The 26,660-nt window shown below is 36.9% G+C and overlaps 1 protein-coding gene across 10 annotated transcripts in view; it reads right to left on the bottom strand.

Moving 5' to 3' along the window:
- unc-13 overlaps positions 1-26,660 on the bottom strand; it is a 261,538-nt gene that overhangs the window by 14,674 nt on the left and 220,204 nt on the right. For 2 of the 10 annotated variants that reach the window (XM_076371395.1, XM_076371402.1), the window contains exon 9: positions 17,067-17,173. The exons of the other annotated variants lie outside the window; for them this stretch is intronic. In XM_076371395.1, coding sequence (XP_076227510.1) covers positions 17,067-17,173 — 107 coding nt within the window. The remainder of the gene's footprint in view (positions 1-17,066; positions 17,174-26,660) is intronic. 10 annotated transcript variants of the gene reach the window in all.

Genomic DNA, 26,660 nt, shown 5'->3' with positions numbered 1-26,660 from the left:
GTTTGTTTGCTTTTCGAGAATTTTATACGCTTTCTATCTTTAAATATACCCTAAAAACATTTCCACCGTTTAATTATCTACTTTGTGCTCGTATTCTTGGATAACGGAAAACAGGCCATACCATCCGGTGTAAATTACATTTACTTTTTTTTATACGTTAGCACGAAAGAATTCAGCAAATTAAATGGTATCCACGTACGCGACACTGAATACCAAAAAACTTTTTGTATTATTAACTTCGTACAGATCTAATTAAATATTTATATTCTTTCTTTGTACGTTAATTTATATTATACTTATCAGCTGTTATCCTTAATTTCGTTTTTCTTACATCATAGCAAAAATATTTTCATTCTCTTAGAACACAGGGGAACCGTTTTACGAAACACCAAATGTACGTTCCGAACAAACTAAGAAAAATTAAATTTGAATATTTTACATTCAGATAATCGAGATTATTTAAAGAATGATAACACCGATCACACTTAGGTACATTTACCACTTTTATTATCGAACGATCGTACCGGTAGGTTCATGCACATCTAACAGTGTAACAACCATCGAACTGAGCACTCAGAGGTCACGTTTCTTGGCAGCCACCTCGAAAGCGTGCAGAAGCTCGGCGTGAGTTGTGTGGGTAGGTGGATTACATTCGTACGAGTACGGTCTGGTTCAGCGCAGTAACTTCAGAGAACAAGGGAGAATAATAAACTGAAGGAGCAACCCTTACACTCAAGAATTTATATGTCAATAATACGCGCTGTGTTTGAGGAAACTTTCTCGAGTGTCCTTATCTTTAATGAATAACGGAAACAGCGAATTATGTAAGGCTTTGGTCATAGTAGAACACGTTAACCAAATAATTTCAATTATAAAGAATAATTTTAATTATAATGAAATTATAATAGAATGTATGCAATGAATATACAATGACATAGATTACTTACACATAAATATGAACTTTTACTAACTAATAAAATCAATTATTCTAAGATTTCAATATAAAGTCCTCGAATAAAAAGTATCTTTTGAATTTTATAAAATTGTCTCTTTTTATATATTTATACATATATAATATCCATATATTACTGTATTAACTCGAACAGCAACTATTAATATTAGAATTTTTCAGTTTGCTCCAACATGCTCTGTCAATCGCCCCATTGAAGCAGACCGCGATCTCGATAAAGTGACAAATAAATATAGACATAAGTATACGTTCACAGACACACACAATATATATATAAATATATGTACACATAATATTACAGAATTCGACGTGAACGTGCTGCATTTCGGACAGACGGACAGACACACATGCCCATGCTACTAACTCCTTTTGTTTCGCACCGCCGATTGCAGCGGGGACGATCGCCAATGCTTCCCGTCCTCGACGAACGTCGATCTCGTACCTAATCTCATTAATCATCGAGTTGTGGCCATAGGCCACTTTATAATGTCGACAGTTTGTGCGTGTGCGTGTGTGTTTGCGTATGTGTGCGCGCACGGACGTCTTCGTAAAGTGTTTGAACCGCGACAAATTACGATCGATACGGTACTCCTGTGAAAGTACGTCGATCATTAGACTGTCATTCGGTGTCGTGTGTTGCTAATTTAATCCAGACATGAAACGTGTGTCGGTCGCGGTACCGAGGCTCGACGGCGAGCCGATTACGCGAAGGTTCAACTAACGGGGGAGTATGTACTTCTAAGGAGCGTCGTCTTTCTAAATCGATACACTACGGGGTGAGAAAAGTAGTACTCTAAAATTCGCTACAGGTAATCGCAAAGGAGTATAGAGACACTGAATGTGACAAACGTTGTGGCGCAAACGTTAATCTGAGGATTGTTATTGGGTTTGCTTTTAAATCTTATTCAAAGCAAAGGCAAACCTTCTTTGTCTATCTTGTCAGCAGCCAAGTGGTACTTCTGTAAAGTGTCCCATTTCATTGGAAAGGGAGAAATGTTTTGTAAACTGTTGAAAATTTAAAATAGTTGTTGCTATGAAATTTTGTTGGTGTGAAGAGGAATATTGTGAAAATATCATATTAAATTGGTTTTGAAATCTTTTCTATAAATTTAAGTGTAAGTAAGATTGATAGTAATTGTTTTATGGGTATTTATTTTCAGTATGGAGCTGAATTATTCATTTCTAATGTGAAAACAGTATTCCCTTTCTATAACTATGGTAGTATGGAGCTGGAGATGTGATTATAGAGGATAGAGGACATGATACAACTATTGTTTCAATATGTTCTGTTTTTTTGTATAAATTAGTTGGTATCTTTTGTTTTTCTATTGATAGAAATGAAATTTGAGTTATTTACAGTTTACTAGAATAATTGATGATAATAGCTACATGATTATAAGTGAGTCTAAGCGAATTTGTCTTGAGAGAATACTGTTTTAGATTAATTTGGTTAGGGTCATACAATTTGCTGCTTATAAAAGTTAGTATGGAATTATAATAGACTGTAGATTACAGAATTTTTATTTTCCCAAAAGAGAACAGAATTATATATTCTCATTTATTATTATTTTAAATTCAAAATAGAGTGTAATTAAAACAATACATAATAAAAATCTGCTGCATTTTCATTTCGTGAAAATAACAGAAAATATATTGCTCGCTTTGTATCTGCAAAATGAAACTTTTGTAATGCCTGGTTGAATGGGTAATTACTCACAAACATTTATTAATAACAGACATTTGTATTTTATAGAAGTTATTTTCTCTGAAAATTGAATTTTCAAATAAAAAACTATTTGTTCAACAATCTTATTTAAACACCTGTTTCTGTTTGCGCCACAATTTTATCACTTTCGTTAGTGAATAAAACAACAAATTTCAAACCAGATGGTGATCGTAAAAATTGAAGGGCGACGTTTAATTGTAACCGCCTCTGTTAAAAGCGGAATATGATCGGATTCAGTATTGAACAAAACTTCCAGGTGTAATCGAAGACTGCATCAGATATTACATTGAAACTGGTCTGGCGTTGCAGCCGGTTGCCCCAATCAAATTTACAATTAGTCAGCAATTCAATTGATGGCCAACTAACCGGATAACATGAACACATAGAATGTACCCTAAGGCTGTGACGAGGTCCGTTCTAATGGCAGCCAAACTCCGGAACAATAAAGATGTGAATCACACAAGAATAAACACTATCTGATGCTATTCTACTTTACAACAGACTAGTCCCAGAGATAACTAGAATTATTCTGTTATCTATTGTATTATATTTACTTCATAATATTTATAAAACTGACAATATTATAAAAATTGAAATTTTTCGTTATTCTAAGAATCCTTTCCTTATTCCTTGTTTCACTGATCACGTTCCGATTTCCAAATTTGTTGATATATTTCTAGATTCATCTCCGTTGCGAAAGTAACGGGATAAAGTATAGTCAAACTATAATCAGTTCTCTAAAGACTAGATGAAAGTCTAAGCGGAAGAAAGTAGATAGTTTCTATTTATCTATCGAAGAAAGAGATACTAAGTCTGCGTGTTATCGGATGGAACATACAATGAGTCACTGATTGTGTTCAGTCTTGGATGAACAGTTATCAATTCGTCCACCTGTTCTCTCGGTTTTTTTTTAAATCGAAGTATATGTGTCGCGTTCCTTTTAGTTTCATGAGTATAATTTGAGAAAAAAGTAAAGAAAAACAGATCAGACACAAAGTTGAACAAAGTAATTCTTGCTTTATTAAAATAATTAAGTATTACCTTTTTCAAATGTTATATGATATTAGTAACTAACGATCAAATCTTTAGTAAGATATGTATATTTACAACCGAATATTGATTTTACCCGAAGCCTCGTGTACTCTGTGATTTTGATTGCCAGCTTCGTATTGTCGTATTTACATGAATAGTCTAAAGATAAACCGAATAACGCAGTTCAGGTGATAACGTTTCGTTAGTTTATGCGCAAGCTTGAATCGCACTAGGTAGCTTTTCGTTCAAATATTTGATGTCACGATGCTTTGATAAATGTTAATCCATTCATTTGTATGGCGTCCATTTGTGAAATTAAATTGTAAGTACTTTGCGTTGTTGTTATTTACTTTATTCGGTAAACATTTCGATTATTTCTTCCTTTTAACGAAGAACCTTTCATTTTTAATGATTAATATTCAATATTTTCCTATATTTCATAGGCATTTCTGAAATCATTAACACCCTTTCAATCTTTATTTACTCGCAAATATATCATCAACGTTTATTCATGTTTTTATGTCACTCTAATAAATCGTTCTTCTTCTCTATGTTCGAGAAAGTAAATAATGGTCGTCTTAGTTGCTTAAAAATCTCATATAATTAAAATTATTATCAAATAATCTACCATATATTATTATCATACATCGTTATTATATCATTTCTAAAATTCTCTTATTGAAAATCAACATAAATACCGACCAATCTATTAAAATCAAATTATTTACTTATAAATTACAACTATTTCTGCCAAATTAATCAGTGCGCAAACATCTTAATCCGCCCTCGCATGCGCGTCCCCTTAACAATGGCTGTCGTTTATTTTTCATCCATTTTTATTCTCACTTCCTCGTGATCGAAGTGTTTGCCGGTTCTTCTTGAATTTCCGCAATCCCACAAGCCGACTGGGATTCGCAGTTGGTTGGCCGGGTCGTAGCGATTTTAATTTGCGCCCACTGAGTCAAGAGATTTGATTACTGGGGTGGAAGCGGAAGTAACGCCGACTGTTACCGTTCCGCCCTCTCACCCAGATATCTCTCCCACTCGACCCTTCCATTTGGATCCTCCCGGATCGGCTATCCTAGTTTCCCCCCGATGCGGGCCTATTCAAAATTTCCGTCCACTCCGGGATGGAGAGCAAAGAAGTTGTTCCTGTAAATTCGGGAATACCGATGGTACTCGTTCGAATGGAAATCTCGACGAGCCTTCACCCTCGACTTCCACAAAACGTTCAGCGAAATAATGATTATCGTTTCGTTACTTTTAACGTACGATCGTCTATCGTTATTTAAAGAGGTCATCCAATGGAGAGAAATAAACGTCAGAGAAGTATTACTCGTTGCGAGAAATACCGTGAAGAATATTTCTTTGTTTCGTGGTTTTTCTTTATGAAATTGCTTCCGTGGCAGAGGCAAAGAAGAGGTTCTCCTTATTTGGATTACAAAAAAAATGGGTAGCAGCGTTAAGGAAGCAGATTTACGGAGCTTTGTGGCTGAAGAATTTTTTCCTCCCCTTTGTTCTTTATTTATCGCTTCTGAGGCTGCAAATTTAGAATACCTCGACTCTGTTCTCGTTTTTCTCATTATGAAACGTTCTCCTTCTCTCCTCTTGCTCGTTTTGTCAGTACTTTCTGTACCGCATCTCTCTGAATGCACCAAGTTTTTCGCAGATTTTCATTCGTTTCTTGTTTGTCCTACAGCAAGTAGTTCCTCTGTTTGGCATCTCGCTTTCTTTATCCCCTTTCCATGTAACTTATCCTTCATATCCAACCGAGTTTCCTTCGAACTCCTGACGAAGTTTTTTCATTTAATAACTTTCATTTGTTTATTACTGTTTAAATTACTATGCTTAGCTACACTCATGTCCTTGAACAGAACTATAAAGTATAATATAATCTGTAAATCTTTATACTATTCGTTGAGAGTGTCAAGTATATAATATTTCTCAATTAAAACACCAAGAAATTCATCGAATTACTTGTTTAACCCCCATTTCTCTATCGGACACGATTTATCGCTCTTGTCGTAATATTACTAATACGATACTACTTAATTTAACTATTTGATTTGTTATTCTACCCTATCCATTAAACCATTTTTCCGAATCTCGTATAATTTCCTATAACAATATACTCCATCAAAATCAAATATCCTGTACATTTTAGTTCCACATTTTATAAAATATGATCAAATATAAAATATCCCAAATGTCTCGCGCATTTTACGCCTGAATATCGAATCCACCGCCCTGACCGCATAATTCTCATCGTTTTCGCGCGTTAAAGTTTCCATCGCGGGAGTTTCGGTTGCGGCTGAAATCCGCCGGTGCGCGGAACGGTGACCAGAAGCAGAAAAACTGTTGACCCGCTTCGCGACGAGGTAGCAATTACTCTAATGATCGTCCTCCTCCTGGTAGGCTTTGCTAGTTTCTTCATCTCCGTCCCGCCCTTCGTCCCCAAGAACACATTAATTGCCATAATCGTTCAGCGGTGAGTGTAACTGTCGAACTTCCCCAGAAACAGTTGTCCCTAATAAATTGCAACCCTCGTTTGACGATGCCGTTCCACCTTCTTCTCACACAATTGCCGGCCGATTCGAATTTATATTGCCTACCCTTATCTTTCCTGACCCCCTACACACGAGACCCCTATTTATCTTCTTCTCTTCTCTTCCGTTCGGTATTAATTGATTCGTTTCAATTTGTGCCCGGCGAGATCCCAATAGCGGCGGAAACAAGCAGGGTCGGGCAGCTAGATGGAAAGAAGATCGAGTCGAGTCACAATTTAACTCGTTGATTAAACCGATGCGCAACCATGTCTTCGACTTAATTGCCAATCCCGTTTAGCCGAGCGCTGCGACCGTTCAACTGTTCCCTTGGTTTCTGTTCTTATTCGCGCAGCCCATTTGCATATTCCTGTTACGCCTGTCGAAGCGAGACCCGCGCGGAATTGATTCAATTCCGCTGAACGATGAAATGGTATGTGCGCGGGCCGGCTTATTCGGAATCGTTTTACTTTCATTTGGGAAACTAATTTCTGTTCATTTACTAGAAACGTTCTTGTAATGGAATTCTGAGCACTTGCGTTGATATTGAGTTTAGTGTCTTGTTTCCCGCATGAATTAACGAGTCGTTTCTAATGTATTATTTCCTGGAGTTCAGCGTATATTATTTTAATCACAACTTAACCCCTTGTCATATGATTTCTTTCTGAATTGTCAACGATCTAACTACTTTGTTATTGATAATTTATTGAAAATAAGATAAAATTACAGTCTTATTCTTTGTCAACATGTGCTCTAAGGTATGATCATTGACAACAGAGGAATAATATGTAATTTGCATTCAAACAAATTGAAGAATATTTATGTTCGTTAAATTTTTTTTGAAATCTTAACTACAAGTCTGACACGATATTATAGGGCAAGGGGTTAATAACTCATTTTCCATTTCTTTTCGCATTCGAATCACGACTGTAATTAATATCTTTCTTTTTGAGCGTTAGAATAATTAAATTTGAATGCTATTACTTTCCAAAGAAAGATACTGTACATTACATTTTCTACCAAGACTTGCAATTATATCTAAACTCACAAAATTTTACACATGGTTTCATTAATCCCAAGAAATAACAGTTTTCCTCGTGTCTCTGATTAAACTCGTCCCAAGATAAGACATTTCCATCATAATAACGCCAAACGAATGCAGTTCAGACAACGGCGCTAATGGTAACTTTCCAACCGTTGCTCCCATCCAAATGAATCACGAAGGTCGCAGAAGTTTAATCGAGGGAGCCGCTCGAGATAAGTTCACCGTTCAACGGCAGTGCCCATAAAATCAAAGCGATCGTTTTAGCACCGATCAGCTCTTCCTTCTCCTGAAGAACGATTAATTAACGTCGATTAAGAAAGTCTACTCTGCTCCGTAGATTTCGTTTCCGCCACGAAATTTTGGTCCCTCACCTCCATTTCGATGATTCGTTAGCCGATAAGAAACCACGGACGATTTTTCGTTCGCCCCGCATGCGCTGAGGTACACCTGACCCTCGACTGATTCGAAAATCTGTTCCACGTGGATTCGTTTTACACGAATGAAAATCGTGTAAATAGAGTCCGTCAGTACAAGAGAAAACGAAATATTGGAAAGAAAAGTTGGTGTAAATTTTAAAAGCACGTGTTTCACATAGCAAACAAAAGAAATAATAACAATGACATTTCAGAAAACAAAAGTACATTCTATTCAGTGTTACTAATTCAGATCGCATAAATTAACACTAAAACTATCGAGCAAGTAGAGTAATTCATTTCCAATTTTGTATAAAAATTATAACATTAAGTTTCTCGAGATTCGAAGTGTCTTCTGGTTTCGTATCTATACAGATCCATAAATTTAATTTAAAATTTTTCGCAAACACATCCTCATAATTTAAATACTTGCAAAATAAAAATTTTGAAGTGGGTCAATTTTACAACACAAATCCGGTAGTTTTAGTATTAATATCGCATGTAAAAACTACCGCGTGAATAGTGTTCTAATTTACCGCGTAAAAGAGGGACTCGCGCGAAAATGTGCCGCGTAAATCGGGGGGAAAGTGTATTTAAGTTTCCCCGTTCTTGTTGAACTTCCCCGCTCCCGAGGGTCGTTCGTTTTTGCCCGGTTACTTTTTTATTTATGTTCACTGGGGGCCGCGGCTCTGCACGCTCACTAAGAACCTGAATAGAGTACCGGAAGCGCGCGGGAACTTAGAACAAGGAGAAGTTGCCTAATGCGAAACTCTCCCTTTCCGGTCGCTTCTTTTTCTTCCTGGCCTATTTACCGATCTCCGTCTCTTTAGATGCTCGCCGACCATCTTCCCTCGTTCATTTTTTACCCCCGGCCAACCCCGCTCGCTACCACCGCTTTCAGTCGGCTCGAAACCTCGAGGAAACCCGGCATCATTCACTTTTTCCCCCGATGCAAGAAAAAAGTTCCTCTGCAGGCTCATCTGCTTAATTCGTTACGTTCCTTCCCGCGTCCGATTTTCCGCTCGTTTTTCCACCACGTGCTTTTCTTTCTTCGTAAACCGCAATTTTCGACCAATTTACTGCGGCGAACCTGATACCTTCTCATTCGTTCGTTTTCATTATGTTACATCTGCGATTCTTTGTTCACCGCGAGGTTATTAATTCTCTGACCTGTCTAATGTTTCTCATTGCTAGCGTGCAATATTGTAACAGAAATTTCTTTGCCGGAGGAATTGAAACTTTAACTTTTATTTTCTTTCGGTGATAGCTTTTAAAATTGAACTCTGCTTTATATGCACTAAATGAGGATACTAGAAGTGCAGTCTATTCATTATTCTATGAGACTTGATTTTAATTTATTTAATACTGATCGGAGTTTAATATTAAAACATTAATAATTATTTCTGATATCATTTATCTTTCCTATGAAGGGATAAGTAATAAACACTGTAGTTTCTCATGACAGACAACATGTTAAATATATTTTTCTTCTTTCAAAATATCCAGGTGTTAAATCTGATCACATTGAAAGTGTCTCTGGTTACCAAGAAAATTCGTACGATCAAAAGTTTACCAAGGAAAAAATATAGTTAATAATGTAACAAAGGTCACAGGGAAACTAACTTGAGATCAAAATGTGCCGGCCATTTTAGCGAAAGCTTCGTGTTCTTTCTTTGACCTAAAGCGAGGCGTTTATCGTGACTCGTGTATGCACGTTCCAACGTGAATCTCGCTACAGCACAAATACGATGTTTATTCTCGCTGTTTCTCGTACTTTTCGTTTTCATTTATTTTCAGTAGCAAATTGCAACCGGCGCATCAACTCCATTCTCTCGCTTTCTTTTTCCCCGTCCGCGATCACGTTCTGGAAATTACAGCGAAACAAGAACGAAGTTTCTGGTTCAACTCGAGCCTGTGCGCATTTGAACGAACAATCTAACATTCAATGCTAATCGAATTATCTAGCAGCAAAGTGGATTCTGGTCGTTGAATACGTTTAAAATTTCATTCTTCTATGTGCTCCTTTCGTTCTGTACTGTCCCTTCGTAAGCAAATATTGAGGACAAATTGAATTAGTAACGGGCGAAGCTATTAAATTGTCACGAGTAAATTACAGACAGAAGTAAATTAATAAACATTTTGTTCTTCAGCTTTCGAGCGGTGGCCTTTTTTCATGGATCACAAAGTTTAGACGCATTTAGCTTTTCACAATTAATTTCGCTCGCGTTGTATAAACATACGAGAACAACGCCTTTGTCACCAAATTTTTGTTTTATTTTACAGTTTGCGCTACGGTGTAACAAGACCAGTTTGTTAATACGCTGAAAATTTACCAAGAAACGGTCAATCCACAGTCAGAAGGAATTTATTTCAATATCTATCCCGATATATCAAATTTGAACGTATGAAGCAAATTCAGAAATAACTTTATCGGGGAAACGATATTTTCCGTGAAAAAGTCGGCTGACGCAAATTCTATATTCCGAACAGTAACATTTTATCGGATCTTTTAAAAATACAGTACAGTATTCAATAATCCAATATTTTGATCTTTTTCCCGATAGAATCGAAATTTGTATTCAATTTGCACTGTGTTGTTTTAAAACAAAATTATCATTTGAAAATTTGCTCCTCTCGTTTCCTTTAAGATTACTCTGATAATATAAGGTCTACCTGAAAGTTCTGTCCGATAATGTTATTTCAAATTTCCGAAGATGATTAATTCTACAGAAATGGAATCATCATCCTGGGGAGAAGTCATTAGTAACAATGGAAATTCTATTGTTCAGTAAACGTTTTAAATGCATTGAAAATGTATTTTCTTTTAATTCAAAAACGTATAGAACTTTCTGTTAGACCTAATAGAATAACTTTTTTACACGAATTTAATATGAATGACTCACTTGCCAAATTGATTAACTCCACATTCGTAAATTGTTTAAGATTTTATCGTTAAAACGCTTCACTATCTCCTGACTTTTCATATTAAAAATAAATTTCCTTATTACTGGGTGTGATACTACGAAATAACAAAAATTCTATAGTCTATGCAAAACTTGCAATAATAATAAAAATTACTTCGGAGTTACACTATTTTATACATTTTACATATTCTTTAGATTAAAACTACACCTGTAATAATGAAGTAAATTACGTTCTATAATGATTATTTAATTTTCTATTGAAAAGGAAACTTTGAAAATCATTGTATAGCTATTGCATTACTTTTCTTCACTTTTTGTTTTATGCAGTTAATCGATTTAACAAGTGAGTCATTCAATGTTATAGAACAGTATGTAAAACTGTTTCATTTGTTTTGTTCCTTTTGTAATATCGTTGTTCAACGTCGTAGTCTCGCGGTGAAATGAAATTAATCTATTCGTTGGACCGTTCGCCGTCAGAAACTGGTTTTCATTCTGTCACATGGTGGATCGAGTTTGTTGCAACTTCTCCGCCTCGTCATCTAAAGAACGTTCCTCCTTGACGTACACGTCTTCGCCCGTACGTTTGCGCGTTACAGTGCGAACGAAGGGAACCACTTCTGCGGATTTTCGTCCATCGTGAATTCTCGCGAGAACCGCCGCGAGGAAATCGAATTTTTCCAGAATTTCCCGGCATTCTGTTCTACCGACCAGGCGTCAATCGCAAGCTACAGCAGCTGCTTCGAACTTTTCTAAATTCCCCCGTGATCCTTCAACCCGCGATGGGCTCGTTTTGTTACAGATACTGCGTTACTTGCGCCTCTTTATCTCGAACCCCTTTAATAAATGCATTCTTGAGGAAATGTTAAGTGCACTGCGTCTTGTGCGAGAATCATTGAGCGAGTAGCAGGAATGTAATATAGCAATAATATAGTGCTGCATTTTAGTTATTATTGCTAATTATATAATATATATTATACATTAATATAATTAATTATTATTAAATACTATGTTCTGTAATGAAAAAGTAATTCCTCGCTTCTTTAATTTTTTCCTAATTTAGTAAGGAAGAGTTAGTTTGTTGTTAATTATAATTTCAAAAAGGAATTGTATATTCTTTGAGGAGTTAAATTTCATTTAAGAGATAAATTATAAGAAAACCGTACTTTTATTCGACTGTTGAGAATAATGTCTTCATTTAAGGGATAACGTGTATTTATTTAAAACAATGCGAAGTTTTCGTTATGTGTTTATATTATTACTTCAAGAGAAAGGATTAAATGAACGCCATCATCACATACGAAATTAGAAAATCGGATAAGGGATCAATAAATACTTGTTGGAGACTTGAACTTACTATAGAATGAAGTTCTTGAAACTCTAACTGTAAGTTATAGATGCAATTTCCATTGCGCTGCGGATCCTATAAAGTAGGTATTTAGAATACAGTTGAAATCTCGAGGGTTGATTAAGTGTTTAAATTATCCTCTTGGGAATTTGCTACATCCCGCACATGCAACTTCAGAATGGCTCGTATTTTTTTGGATTTTATCATTAAAATTTGCAATTTAGTTCTGCCTCCATATGCATGCTGATTTAATTGTTCCAGCAGTTTCAATTTGTAACTGAGCTCTTTGTGTCATTTATCTTCACTACGTAGTACAGTAACGGATATTATCCAATTACCCTTTGTTACTTATTTATTTATTTTCTCTTTTCTAATTCAATTTAATTTCTCTCCTGTGTGATTGTACTTCAATACACTGCTTCACATTTTCATTTGATCTGTCTTTATTCCTCGGTATCCTCAGTAGCTTTACTAAACATTCTTACCATCAAATTAATTATTATTCACTACTAAAACTATTGCAAACTTGAACTGACTACTATTAATCCTTGTCAAATTCTCTTTACAATCTTCATTCCATCCGACACGTTGTTACAAGGCAAGGGGTTAATACTAGGTTTACGGACATTTATCGTACGGTTTATTTTACTGCTTCTAAAAGGATTGATCTTCCTTCAGTTGGGTCTCGCGAGTTACAACTTTAATACTAAAACTACCGAGCAATTAGAGTGACTTATTTTCAATTTTTTATAAAAATGAAAAAAATACGTTCCTTCAGACTCGAAGGATCTCTTAGTCTTGTATCTGTGCAAAATACGCGAATTCGATTGAAAAACTTTCGTAAAAACGACATCGTAATATAAATATTGACAAAACAAAAATTCTGAAATGGGTCAGATTTACCCGTCCGATAGTTTTGGTGTTAAAGATGATTGGGGAACTGTAATTACGTCAATCGAAGTCAGTGTAAACATTTACCAAACAGTGTTCATAAAATTTATTCAAAAGACGTGTTTATTCAATTCAAAACATATGTAAAATTGATGCGTCCCTTAAAACTGGAACTACCATAAATAGTTCCACTTGAATACTATAATGAATGTCTGAAGAAACTGAAAATAATCTATTGTTGCAATTTTTATAGGGATTACATATTAACACGTTGAATTTTGCACGATTTCACAGAGAAAAATACACAAAATACAATATTAAATCATTCGATTGAATTGCATGACTATAATTGCAAGTACATCTAGCTGAATATCACCGCATTAGGTAACATTATTTGTAATATAGAAATGTTTCCAAATAATCATCGTTTCATTGTGTGAAGTATAGTAATTCGATTTGTTGGGTGACCGGTGACCCTCATGGCATTCAATGTGTTAATCGTATTAAATGCTCGGTAGTTCTAGCGTTAAACTTATTATTGTAAAGAAAAATGACAAAAAAAGACGCAAGAAAAATCGAGTGCAAAGTGTTAAACGCTGAGTGAACCGCGCGAAGCGGTTCGTATCGACTGGCCAATTAGGCGGCTGGGGGACAAAGTGGGAATTCGTGTTCGTAGATTTCGCGGGATCGAAAGATGAAAGAACGCGGAGGGCGGTGGCGCGGCAGCAGCGGCTGGTGAGGCAAACGCCGGCACGGATGCAACACAGGTGAAGCCGGCCGCAAGGAGTGCACGTGTGCGCTGCAGCGGCGGCCGCACTTCCCTGTACGTTGAACTATCGATCGTTTCGGGGGCGGATGAGAGCGGGTCTCGCGACCGAGCCTCGCTCGCTCTGTCCGGACGATTTCCGCGGGCGGCTCCGATTCAGACGCAGCTTTGGCAAAACTCTCGAACATTCGTTTACGGCTACTGATCGTGCTCAATTGCGCATAATCGAAACCAGTCTTCGACATGTATGCCCAATTCGACCGACGGAAGGTCGACGGCTCTTCCCTTTATTTCGAGAGTTGTCGAAAGCACTTCTGTTCTCCGATTTTCGGCTCAGCGGAGCCTCGTGTGTACGAAACGGGTAGCTGGTGCCTTGTCTTAGGGAGTAGCCAAACGTTCGTGTGGAAACATTCTTGTTGAACGATTCGTTGATCGGGGTTGGGCGATGCTGTTAAATGTTTATTATGAATACGTGGGTGTATTGAAATTGTTATTAACACATTCCATGTCACCGTAAGTTTCAGTTATATTTTACTTATAAAGTGTATTGATTTTTTAAATAAAATATTACATTATATTTAAAATTTTGGTGATTTTTATATATTTTGATATGATTACTTTACGTTTTCGTGATCACATGTTTCTTAAAAATATTTTCATAGGAAAATTGGCGTCTACCATATGTGGTACACGCGGCAGTGAACGTTTTAAATGTACGGATTGAAATGATAGTAGTTTAACTGTAGGGTATTTCTGAGTTCTCGGGAGAACGTTTTATACATTGTTTTTGGATTAATTGGATGCTGATCTTGCAGTTATTATTAGTAATAATTAATGTAATTAGTATTGTCGATGATATTGTGATATTAGTATTTGATTAATCCAAGAACAATTCGTAAAACGTTTTTCTCGAGAATTTAGAAATAAGAGTTAGAGACCACTATTTTTCTGAGCCATTCAAATACTGATAGCAATTAGATATTGACAAGATATACATGTTGTAGGAAATCTTCAATCTATAGTTCAAGTTTGCGATTTCAAGTTGTACTGTATGATGTAATATTAATCAAAGTTATATTTTAATTTTGTGTTATTATTTATATTTCTTTATGTCATTATGTCCCTTCGGGTCTTTGACATATTTTTAAATAGGTATATTAAACACGTAATTGGTCCCTTGTACAAAGAAACTTTCAGACTTTTGATTGGTCCATTCAATATTCTACATTAAATTACCTTCCATTTTACGTTTTTTTTCTAGTTTACAAATGTTCCCAATTCTTATTTACCGTATTCCAAGATCACATATCACGAATGCCATCCAGTCGCAGATAAAACGACACAGACGAAATAACGTGTGACGTTCTGATGCATTCCGTGTTCCATAAACTTTCGAAAGCAGAAAATAGACGATAATGCCATTGGATACCAGGCCAGAAGCGAATGAGCAGCTTTTTCCAGCGAACATGAGCCATCCTTATTTCAAAACTGATTTTTATCAAAATTCCTCATCTAGCTCGGGTCACGGCGATAGTATCGTTCGCGTTAATAACCTTCTCGATAAAATTATGACGGATTAAACTGTGCCGAGTTTCAGAAATGATTTTCACCATGCTTCGTGACATCGTTTCATTGGCAAATTGTTTTTTCCTGGGGACGCTGTTCGATCACTCGTTAAATCCGATTGAAAAATGATTTCCTGAGCTCCGCCCCGCTCAACGCGCTTCGTTACAATCATCGTCCGCTCGAATTGTTGTTTCGCGGCTTTAATAATTCGGCCGCAATTGATTTTTGTCATCACCGGGGGTTCACGAAAATGAAGTTGTTTTCGTGGTTTGCCGCTTCACGGGCGACCCTTTTGTGCGCAGAAAACGACAATCGGTCCGCTCGAGAGCCGCTTCGCGCGCACCACCGCCGACCATTTCATTTTTCCATCGAGTATTTTGCAATCCGAAAATGGATTTCATTCGGCGGAACGTCAGGTATTTTTCCATTTCCCATGGAACGGTTTCCTCCTCTGTACATTTCACGCGCGTCCCCATTCTCTTTGCTTTTTGCTAAAAATGCGTAACTGGTTCCTGCCGTGCAACGGAAAAATCGTTTTCTTTTCGTTTAAATGGCAAGGGCGGTACTTTTCAGGTGGGTAATTTTGTGGTATTTCAATCCGCCGTTTTGACCTATTTAAATAGCAAAATTTATACATGGATAACAGTATTATTTGAAAATTTTCTTTTAAATGTGCTGTGTTTGATAAATGGCAGTGTTTATAACAGTTTTAAGCTAATTAATGTAAATGACATATTTTGCTAATTGGATTCATTTTTAAGATTGAAGAAATATTTGTGAACCGTAATGTAGAGTTTTATAAATGATAGATTTAAGTGTTTTCTGAAGAATTATTCCTTTCAAAGGGGATTGAGTTGTATGGTAAAGGAACAATCATGAATACTGTAAAATTGATAGAAAAGTTACGTAGCTATTACTGCAGGAAAACAGTTTATCGATTCCCGAAGTTTACACAACAAATTGTTCCAGGTGAAGGGCGGTTATTCCGATTTGAATGCAGAGTACAGGAGTTGGTAAACTAATGCAATGCGTTATAGCCGACATGGTGTCCAACGTAATGTAAAAAGTTTTGCGTCTGATCTGATCGAAATTCGTGCGTAGAAAGATATAAAATCTTTCGAAATGTGGATTTGTGCCTTATTAAAAATAAAAGTAATGTCGTTCCCTCGATGAACGATCGGGAAAATGTAACATCCCGCTGTCGTGGACGTTTGACAAATGCCATGAAAATTATATACCCCATAAAATAAGCGAAAATTTAACTGTAAATTTAAAAAAATAATTGTTTCTTTTGAAACTTTCCAATATTCTTTTTCCTAATTCCATAACTATTGATCTCAAATAAAAAGTTGTCAACACATTAATCACAAACTTTCCGAAGTTTAAAAAAGACTATTACTCTTCTGATTCAATACCTTCAAACAATATTGTACCACGTTTATGTCCCCTATACGAAGATATTTTAAAATCTACTCTTTCTAACTCCATTAAACTAACTTTCAATTCGCAAGTAATCCTGCCATACGAAATGTTACTTCAAAATATATACTTTTGCATTACACGTCACCCAACCTAAAGAAAATATACATCTAAAAAGAATATCAAAGAAGAATAAAAGGATCGAGGAAAAGTATTGGCAGATGCCAAGCGCCATCGTCAACGGTGTTCTCCTCCGTTCCCCGACCGGATCGATAGGATCTGCACCGTAATCCCGTGTATCAAAAGCGTGTGTACATGTGTAATCACATTTTACACGGTAGAGATCCGGCGACGCCGTACACGGCGGTCGCGATCTCGTTTCGATGGAGAAACTCTTAACTCTCTAAGGTATCACTATTGTGTCACCTGTGATGGCGATCTTGCAGGACCACTTGCTGGTACCCTCAAGGACGATCTGTTCCGCCTGCTCGAGGCTGTCTATGTGCGTGTCCGGGTCGACTGAAAACGTCGTGCTGAAAAGAAGACAATGTCCTCGTCATCGGAACGTCCTTCGACAACCTCTCTCTCGTACCGAACCCTCGACGGTTCCTTCCTACTCTGAATCATCATCAGCGTCTTTCCCTCCCTTTTGCCCTTAGATCATCGGATGTCGTAGAATAAGGCCGGAAATGCGCGGGTACCTTGCAGAGGCCACCGAAGGACGTGATAGGACTGTCTCAAAGCGCATGTATATAAGGGTCATCGGAAGACATTCAAACGCGGTTCAGCAGCGGCGGCGAGTCAGGCCAGACTAGCGAGAATGATGATGGCTGGGCGGAGTCCCCGGTTACATATGTACTCGTTCTCTAAACGACTCGCGGCAATCAGGTGAAAGCGAAGCGTTCTTTCGTGTATACTCCCGGATCCGTGAAGGTCACTGCTGGAGGCAGCCGCACTCTTTCTCTCTGGCTAAGAAGATCACGTGCTGCCACGCGCTAGGTAGCGCAAGCGGGATGAGGTTTCGAATCTTCGGTGAACGTTTGTGCGTGAATCTTAGCGAAAAGAAGCTTTGGACGGTGAGTTGTGAGTAGGTCGTTAGGTGGGGAAGAGTTCAAGCGACAGAAAAGAGAACAGCACGGAAAATTTGGATACGAATGAAGAGGATTGGAATGGAGGAATAAGGGATGATCGCGGATTCAAGGATAGTTCGGTATCCACATAGGTTGGGTTCGAAATATGTGGGCAGGATCCAGTGAGATCGCGAAAGTAACTTCGTATATGCGATTGCTCGGGATCTCGAGGCTTTTGGGTACTCGAGATTCGATTCGAGCTGTGGTCGAGATGGACCGTATGGAGTTTATAGCGTGGTCGTTTATACGTATACGGTTTTAGGCGATTGGGTATTGCACTTGGGTGTTGACCTTTTCGTGAGCGTCGACGTGAGAGATTTTGATGTTTGTAACTGTTTAAAGTGAAATATGTATGATAAGGCAATTTTTATTTGGAAGAACATTTTTACGAATTTGTTATTTTTTTATAAAGAAGAGGAATGTAATAATAGATGTAATATTAGAATTTCAAATTTTAATGTAGTAAAAGTTTAATTGGAACATTTTCTGTACAATAAGTAAATCAGAATGGAGCAGATAAACCTTATTTGAAAATAAAGATTAAAAGAGTTTCCACACTGTAATGTTTACTTTTAATGAACCTGTTACAGATATTATCTCTCTCTCTCTCACTCTCACGAAAATATTACCCGAAATTTTCCTAGTTTCGCGCATGGTGAGATCAACGCTCCCCAAACACGACCATTAAAGTACGGCTAGCCTAGAATCCCGAGAACGCGAGTTCGACCCGCTCGGCACGCTTCCTCATTTTCCAAGAATCCTACGCACATATTTGCCAAGTGCTCGATCGCCTAATAATGCCCGAGTATATCAACGACCACGTTACGAACATACATTACACGTCCATTTCAGAGCCAGATTGAAAAATCGAATTTCGTACACCTGAAAACCTCAAAATCTAGGCAAACACATTTAAAAAAAAACATACACTTACGAGTTCTCTCCAGCAATCCCACTCAACTTTCCCTACTCCAACCGAAATCCGCGTAATCCGAACTACCTAAAGTCCCCAGGAACAATGAACACTCCGAAAATCCCTTAAGGCTGGATGCAGGGAAGCAAGAGATGAATCCTTCGAGAACGAGAAATGTGTGCGAATAGTAAATAACACAAAGACAAAGTGGAAAGGGAAGATGGTAGCAGAGGGATCTTCCGGAGGGCGAGTTTCTCTGGAGCACGTCGAACATTTCCGGGACACGGGTGTCTCCGATAAAGCGCGCGGATTCGCCGACTAGAAACGGAATACGGCGGATAGACGCGTCAAGGCGAATGAAAGTGCGCGTGACAAATATTTGAAGCGAATTCGCTGAAATCCTCGTCACAGCTTTCGTTTCGAACCTCGCTGGAATAACCCGGGCGTTAGGTCCGGGGGATGACAGGCAATCCACGCGTATTGTCGCTGCACGAATTCCCTTTGTGTTTGATAGCGCGATGGATTCGCGTCGCGTCGAATCGCGTCGCGGGGAGAGCTCGTTCGACAGAGTTAATCTGCACGGTTCCGCTGCTTTGCATATTCCACGGTGTCCCCGAAGGCGATGCAGCACGATCGATCGCGACGCAACGGACAACGGTTGCGTAATCCTGACGCCACCTGTTAATCCCCGCGACGATGGGATCTTCGGCGGACCGTTCGAACCTGACCGAGCTGCTCGTTAACCCGAAATAAGAAAACTTGTTGCGTTCGGCATCGTGGCTCATCGCCAACTTCCGGGGAAGTTTGCGGTAACCGGAAAGGGTTTTTAGCGGAGAATTGTCGGAGTTAGTCGACGAAGCAGGAAATTAATTGGGAAGCGGATGAAGAAATTTGTCTTATGATCCTGTTCTTTGACTATCGGATTTTGGATAGAGATGAAGATTAACCCCTTGCTTTATACTAACGTGTCAGGCTCACGGTAAAGATGTTAAAACAAATTTATCAAGCATAAATGTTACTCAATTTTTGGGAATCCAAATTAAACATTATTCTTCTGCTATCAATTATTATACTTTACAGCAAACGTGGATGTCGAGTATGCCTAGAATTTTTTTCTATTTTTCAATGAATTATTGATAAGAAAATAGTCGTACCGATCATAGTTAAGAAATAAATTGTAAGGCAAGGGGTTAATTGAGTTAGTAGAGATGGTGAAATGTTATTTTGATTTCTTGGAGGACATTGGAATGGAGGAATAGTGTTTTTCAATAACTGTATTCACTATGAGCACATTCTTTTTATTCATAGGTTGAATTCAGTTGAGAAAGACAACTGATATTGGAAAATCGATTGAAGGGAAGAAAAATTGATCAGGAAATTAGTTTTGCGACAATTGAAGAAGTTTTCTATCGTTGATTTTTACATCGTTGATAGAAATGGAGGTTGATCGAGTTGGTAACTGACGAGACACCTCTATTTTGGTATCGTGGAACGTAGTAGAACGGTAAAGAAGTGTTAGCCACTTGTCCAATAACTTCATTTAGAAGTGAAACAGAAAATGGATGAACGTTTACTTAATTTGTTTCTTGCGTTACTCGTGCTTAGTAAGACAGGTTAACGAGACGTTAGAAGGTCCATCCCAAGAATTACAATTTCCAGCTGGTTTCAGACAGCTGTAATTTCTGAAAAGCTCGTAGGAAGAATTGCAATGTCATAGTGACCTCGAGTTCGTGGACTGAAGAAACTTTACTTATTTGACCTGGACGACTCGGAGTTGGGAACTATCTGGGAATCGTAGAAATAAACTGAACTTGTCTAACACAACATAGAAGAACCGTACGCAACATTTGTACTTTTTAATACTGATCGTGTGAACTTTATTTTAATTAAGTTCTTTGTTAAAGAACTAAACACTGACCAACTCGTTGAAATTTGTTTTAACCCCTTTTCGAATCAACGATAAACGAAATTTTGATTACATAGTAAGTAAAAAATAGAAATGACAAATTAAATTTTATTCATAATAAATTTATTATTCAAATCTAGTGAAAATCTATTTGGATAAGAATTCGTCTGAATAATTATTTAAAATATTAACTATTACCCGTATCCTTCATTAGTTTAACAAAGTGTTACATTAGTACTATTTTTTAAACACAATATCGTACAATTATTTTCATATTGACATCAGGAATTAATTTTATTCGAAAGATTGCATCTGGCAGCTTATTAATTTTCGATAAATTAGTAATCAATGTGAATTAACTTCATTACTATTCGCATATATAATGTAGAATTATTTAAACGAATTAACGGTATAATGTATTATAAGTAACAAGCACCTAATTACTGTTAGATTGAAATATTTAATTCAGTTATGAAGGGCTTACGTAATTCGAAAAGGAGTTAATTTAAACTTGAATCTACATTTAATATAATTATATAAAACATAATAAATTTACTATAATAGAATCCAAATATTGTTTAAAATAGTTGAAAGTTACAATATGAATTTTGAGTATCTTAAAATTCGTGAAAAAATTTAATATTATCCTCAATTTTAAAACCTGAACAGCATGGAAGGCTTTGGAACGAGGGGATGAGGCGATAGAGTAACGATATCGAAGTTTCGACAACCTTATGCTTGCAAATCTGGTCGTGTACGAGGTTGGCCGGCAGATCCGTTTCGATAAACGCCCGCCTGGCATTGAGGACATTGGTTAGGCGTTGGCTTATGAAGCCGGACCGATGGAACCGGCTTAGCTATGACAATGGCAACGATACATGCCAGAGGAGCTACAACAAGTTGCCATGCGATCTTAATGGACTTTCGATTAAATTCCTTTGGCGCGGGGCAGAGGGAGTCAGCTCGCGCGATGGACAACCTCACGACACACGATGCACGTATAAATACGTGTTCTATGTAGGAACACGTGCATTCGCCTGTTAGATGTATAGAAGTTTCCTTGTGTAACGATTTATTTTATTGAATTTTAATCCTTTGCACTCGCATTCTTCTCTACAGAAATATTCATTACAATCACGTTTCAATGATCGATGAATTTGTACATTGTACTATTTTGAATATTTTCAAATTGTATTTTGTGGTTCAATTTAAACTGCCTTCTGTTCGATTTAAAATTATTAGGGAAATTGAGTTAAAAAAAGGAGAAGCAAAGCCTTAGGACATGTGGAAATGATGACAGATCTGAATAGTAGAATTTATAACTAAATCTTTTTGTTACAGGTAACTTTAGCATTTTGTTCGTAAAAAATCATGTAACTGAAAGATACGTATAAGATTTTTATAACAATTTTTATAGAATGTATTATACGGTTTAATCAATTTTACATGGTTTCCAAATATAGTTTATTGTACATCGAAGTAGACGGTTCGTTACAAGTGAATGATATTTTCGAATTAGTAACTTTTGAAATTACGAGTGCAAAGAATACGAATTTAATATTTGACTGACTGTCACTATTTTTAAGGCTACTTTTTTGATAAATGTAGTTGACCGATTGGGATATAGATGAAAACATTCTTTTACCTTTAGCGGTCTACAGGAAGTGATGATCGATCGATGAAACAAATCGACTGATTCATAGCGATAGATATGACTAAATAATTGAATCGACGATAATGTTGATACTAGGATATTTTAGCACAAGTACACATATAAGTATACAAGTACACTTACCGAAGATTTACAGAAGTAGACCTGCGAACAAGGACTGAAAGGGCTACAAGATCCAGTAATTATAACGATTGAAACTAATCTTCAATCTCGTTTCTTAATCATGATTGTGTTTGATCGATGAAGGTTATTCGAATCTTTTTATAATCTGGTAATTAGCTACTCTGTTGGCTAATGATGAAATTGGATGGTTCTACGATACATGTACCTAAATCGGTTTGAAAAATGAAAAATTACTCGAGATAATATCAGTGTTTACGCCACTATGACGTTATGTCATTAGTTCCAACCATTTTTCGTGATAGTGTTATCGGACATTCTAACGAGCTTAAACGCGAATAGTATTGCGTTCTTCGTTGTTGGTAGCTGGGGCATGTATTACGAGAATTTTAGTCGCATTAAAGTGCTGTATACGAACCTTCTGTGCCTTCGATCCCTAATTTGAGCATATCTATTGTCTTTTATAAATCACCGAATAAAGCTTTTCCAAATAATTGAGAGAATTGTGCACAATCTGACACTGTATATATTTTGAATACTTTTCAACATCTTATTTAGTAATATTGATTTACACTATTAAATGAAGAATTTCAACTGAATTAAATAAGCATGAATATTACTATATTCTTTTTCAATCATTTTCAAACAACAGATGATTACATAATTGACAGTTAAGAAAGCTAGTACACTAAATTTTATTTTCTGTATTAATTGTAATCTTATCATTCTCCCAGAGTTGTATATATTAATTAATATATAAAAATTTGTATACAATATTGATCCCAAATATATATTACTAAAAGACGCAAGTTTTCTCCTTATCAATTAATTAGTTCGAAACAATTGAACGGCAACGTGTAATCCATTTACAATATTCCAAGCACCGACAATAAAAGTTAAAGGAACAAGCATTCAGTGACTTATAACGACAATATACTGCACACTTTATCGAAAGGATTGGATCCAGCGATCCATGAAGAAGATAGGAAGAGGTGGTTAGCGACTCGAAATCGAAACTGACGAATCTAAGAACTAACAATCCACGACAAAATTCTATTCAAAAACAATATACTCGATCCGAACGCCAGCATTGTTTATAAGAGACTCAGATTGGCCGCTAAATTGCGGATTAAACCGTGCAACTCCGTAAACTCGGTTTCATCGATTCAGCCGTGTCGAAATGTTTTACACCGCATCACGGGACCGACTGCTGTGAAATTAGCACGGTGAAAGACAGAAGGAGGGTTGAGGGAGTTGGGGGTTGAACGGGAGTGTGAAATGAGGCGAACAGCGAGACGTTCCATTAACCTGTTAGCTGTGGAATTTAGTTTGAAAAATCTCTCGTTTTGCGTGTAATGAGATAAAAAAATGAAGTGTGCACTCGTCAAACGCAGTACGAATGCATCTGGGGTATATTTTAATGAAAAACTGAAGCAAAACGAAGAAGAATTACGTGTTTATCTGAAAAACATCATTGTTGACAAAACTAGTATCGTTTCAAGCTTTAAGATCACACGTATACTCGTCAAACGCAGTTAACTGGTTAATGTCGCGGCGTTAATTCCGGTTCGCGAAACCGTTGCATCCAGATGCGAGCGTGCATTCTGGAAGCGTCACGTGTACAACCGTGTATATAAGTACACGCGGCAGCTCGTTCTTCACGCTAATGTCAACGAAAACGATGAAGAGATTGGATGAGATTAGGTGTGCTTCCAGAGAATGACCTGCGATAATTGTGCACCCGTTCGTCACATCGTAGAATAATTTTGTTCCTTTTCTAATGTCCACAATGTAGCGTCTTTAATTTATAAGCTCGATTTATGAAGTCAATTTTGGCGAGATTCTAAGCGTTTGTCGGGATTATCTGATCACGAGGATTCATTCTATAGATTTATAGAAAACGGGTTAAGAATGTATTTTTAGAATCGGTTCCCAGATGGCAACTACATTGTGCGAACGGTATCTTGGGCTACAGGTCCATAGGTCGATCACTTTGTACCTTTTTTCCTTTGGACACGACAAAAGAGACTGGCCGCCGACGATGACCTCGTTAGAGGCTCGTCACCGTACTCCAGAAGAGAGTTTATAGCGGAAGATATTTTGATATGTATGTCTATATCGCACGTATAAAGATTTTTTCTTTTGTTTTGGATACTGGATTTGGGATTTAAACTGATTTCTTTTTAGACCGTGGTTATGACTTTAGATGCCACGCGATGGAGAATTTTTGTCTTTTCCGTTGAGGAAATTGAAACTGAAAATTCAAATGGAAATTGAATAATTGTAAAGAAAAGATAATGTAAAAATGTGATACTATATAAAGTTCGTTTATATACAAGGTATTTTATTATTATTAGAAAAGGGATAATTTAAATAATTACAACATAGAATCGTTCTTTAAAGGCTAGAATCATATCACCATTGTTACAGTTTTACTCATGTGCAACTTCGAAGAATAATAATATCAACACTGAGGTATTCTCATTGAGTAAAAGAAAAGGATAAAGTAAACACACGTCAATAAAGAACTATGCTGCTCTTATTAAACTTTAAATCTTTCCCTGAAGCAATTTCTCCGTAAATCTGATTAAAGTTTCTAACGAAAATAACTCGATCATCCAACTGTTCCATTCAAACAAAGACCTCGTCTACGAACAATTTCAATTTCCTTCATCTCGAACATTTTCCTTCTCGATTCAATTCAATCTGATAGAATTTTTCTCCGGCGTGTCTATTTTCCCGCGAAGAACAATCCCAATTTGTGAATTTTATTCGTCAGAACTGTCAAGCTAAGAAATTGCGAGTCCCATTCGCCGGCAAACTCGCCGCGCAATGTTCCGAGCTTCGTTCGTTATTATTATAACCACGGTTGCTATAACCAATGTCCGCGATATCGTTTCCGGCCGGCAGTGTCCCATAAAAGTTGCAATTACTCGTTGGGCGTAGCGAGACATACTGATACGCGCGGTGCAATCTAATAGATACGCACTGCACCACACAGATAAATACATAATGTTTTAGGACGAGCGACACGGTTGTTGCGGACAATTTTCTCCCTTGTCCGTGACCGTTTCTTCGTAAACGTGTTTTACATCATTGTAACAGAGGAATAGAAGAGAAGCAGGCAGACAAACAGTGAGCGATAGAAAGGGGTAAAAGAGTCAAAAGGAGAAGATAGAGGAAGGGGTAAAAAAGTAAAAAAAGAGAGAGGAAAGGATAAAGGAGTGAGAAGAAGAGAGAAAAGGGCGGAGAAGAGAAAAGAGAGAGAGAAATTTAGAAAAGTAAAAAAGAGAAAAACAGATACAGAGAAATGAAAAAGGAAAGGTGTAAAAGAAAAATAGGGAAAGGATCGTCGAACAGACATGAGCCACAATTAGAAAGGGAATTACACAGGACATACGCAAGATAAATGAAGAAAAATAGGTAAAAAGATCCACGTTTTTGGGGAGTACAATCAGTTGTCAAAGAGAGAGAGAAAGAGGTGGACAGAGAGAGAATTTTGTCCGCTAACCATGACACCGTTCCAGGACATCACTGGTTGGTGCAGCTCTATGCACACATATGCGAGGAACGGGTGCATTCCGACAATGAGCACAGCCAAAATCGCTAGACGATATGTATGTATATATATATGTGACAGTCAGTACAACACAGCAGCAGCCGGCAGAGCGTCATACGTCGATGATGAAATAATAACGTTAATCACAATCAAGGAACAGTTTAGAACAAGGTTAACCCTTTGCAGTCTGACGTCGAGCTATGATGTATCGTTTAATTACAGGTGATTGAACATTTAAATCTCACCTGATGGAAATTTTTTTGATATTTTTGTACGTGAAATTGAAACATCAAACACTTTTTTACTATCGCTAATTGTAGAAAGTGGTTGCAACGTTAACTAATATTAGGTTTCTGCAAAATTTTTAATTATTCATATTGGTTATTGATACATTAAATAAGGTTATCAATTATTTATTGTTTTTACTCATGATTCTCAATTGTACCAATAGTCAGATTAATTGAAATAACAGCCAGTCATTTAACTGTTCTCATTTCAATTATAAATTCACTTATTGTGATCAAATGTAGAAGCTTTAACTCTACATTGTCAATATAACTTTTATAAAGACAATTGTAAAAAAAGTACTTATTCCTATGCAACAAAAACATGACAAAGTTAATGCAGCAACCTAATAACACATCTATCTATACGATTACTTATTTCACACGAACTAACTCTCGACATCTCTAATTTCATTTCTACCTCTTCTAACTTTCT

Source organism: Nomia melanderi, chromosome 10 (genome assembly GCF_051020985.1).
Source record: "Nomia melanderi isolate GNS246 chromosome 10, iyNomMela1, whole genome shotgun sequence".
Lineage (NCBI taxonomy): Eukaryota > Metazoa > Arthropoda > Insecta > Hymenoptera > Halictidae > Nomia > Nomia melanderi.
The sequence above is the reverse complement of the archived record's forward strand: the minus strand, read 5'-3'. Positions and strand labels throughout refer to the sequence as shown.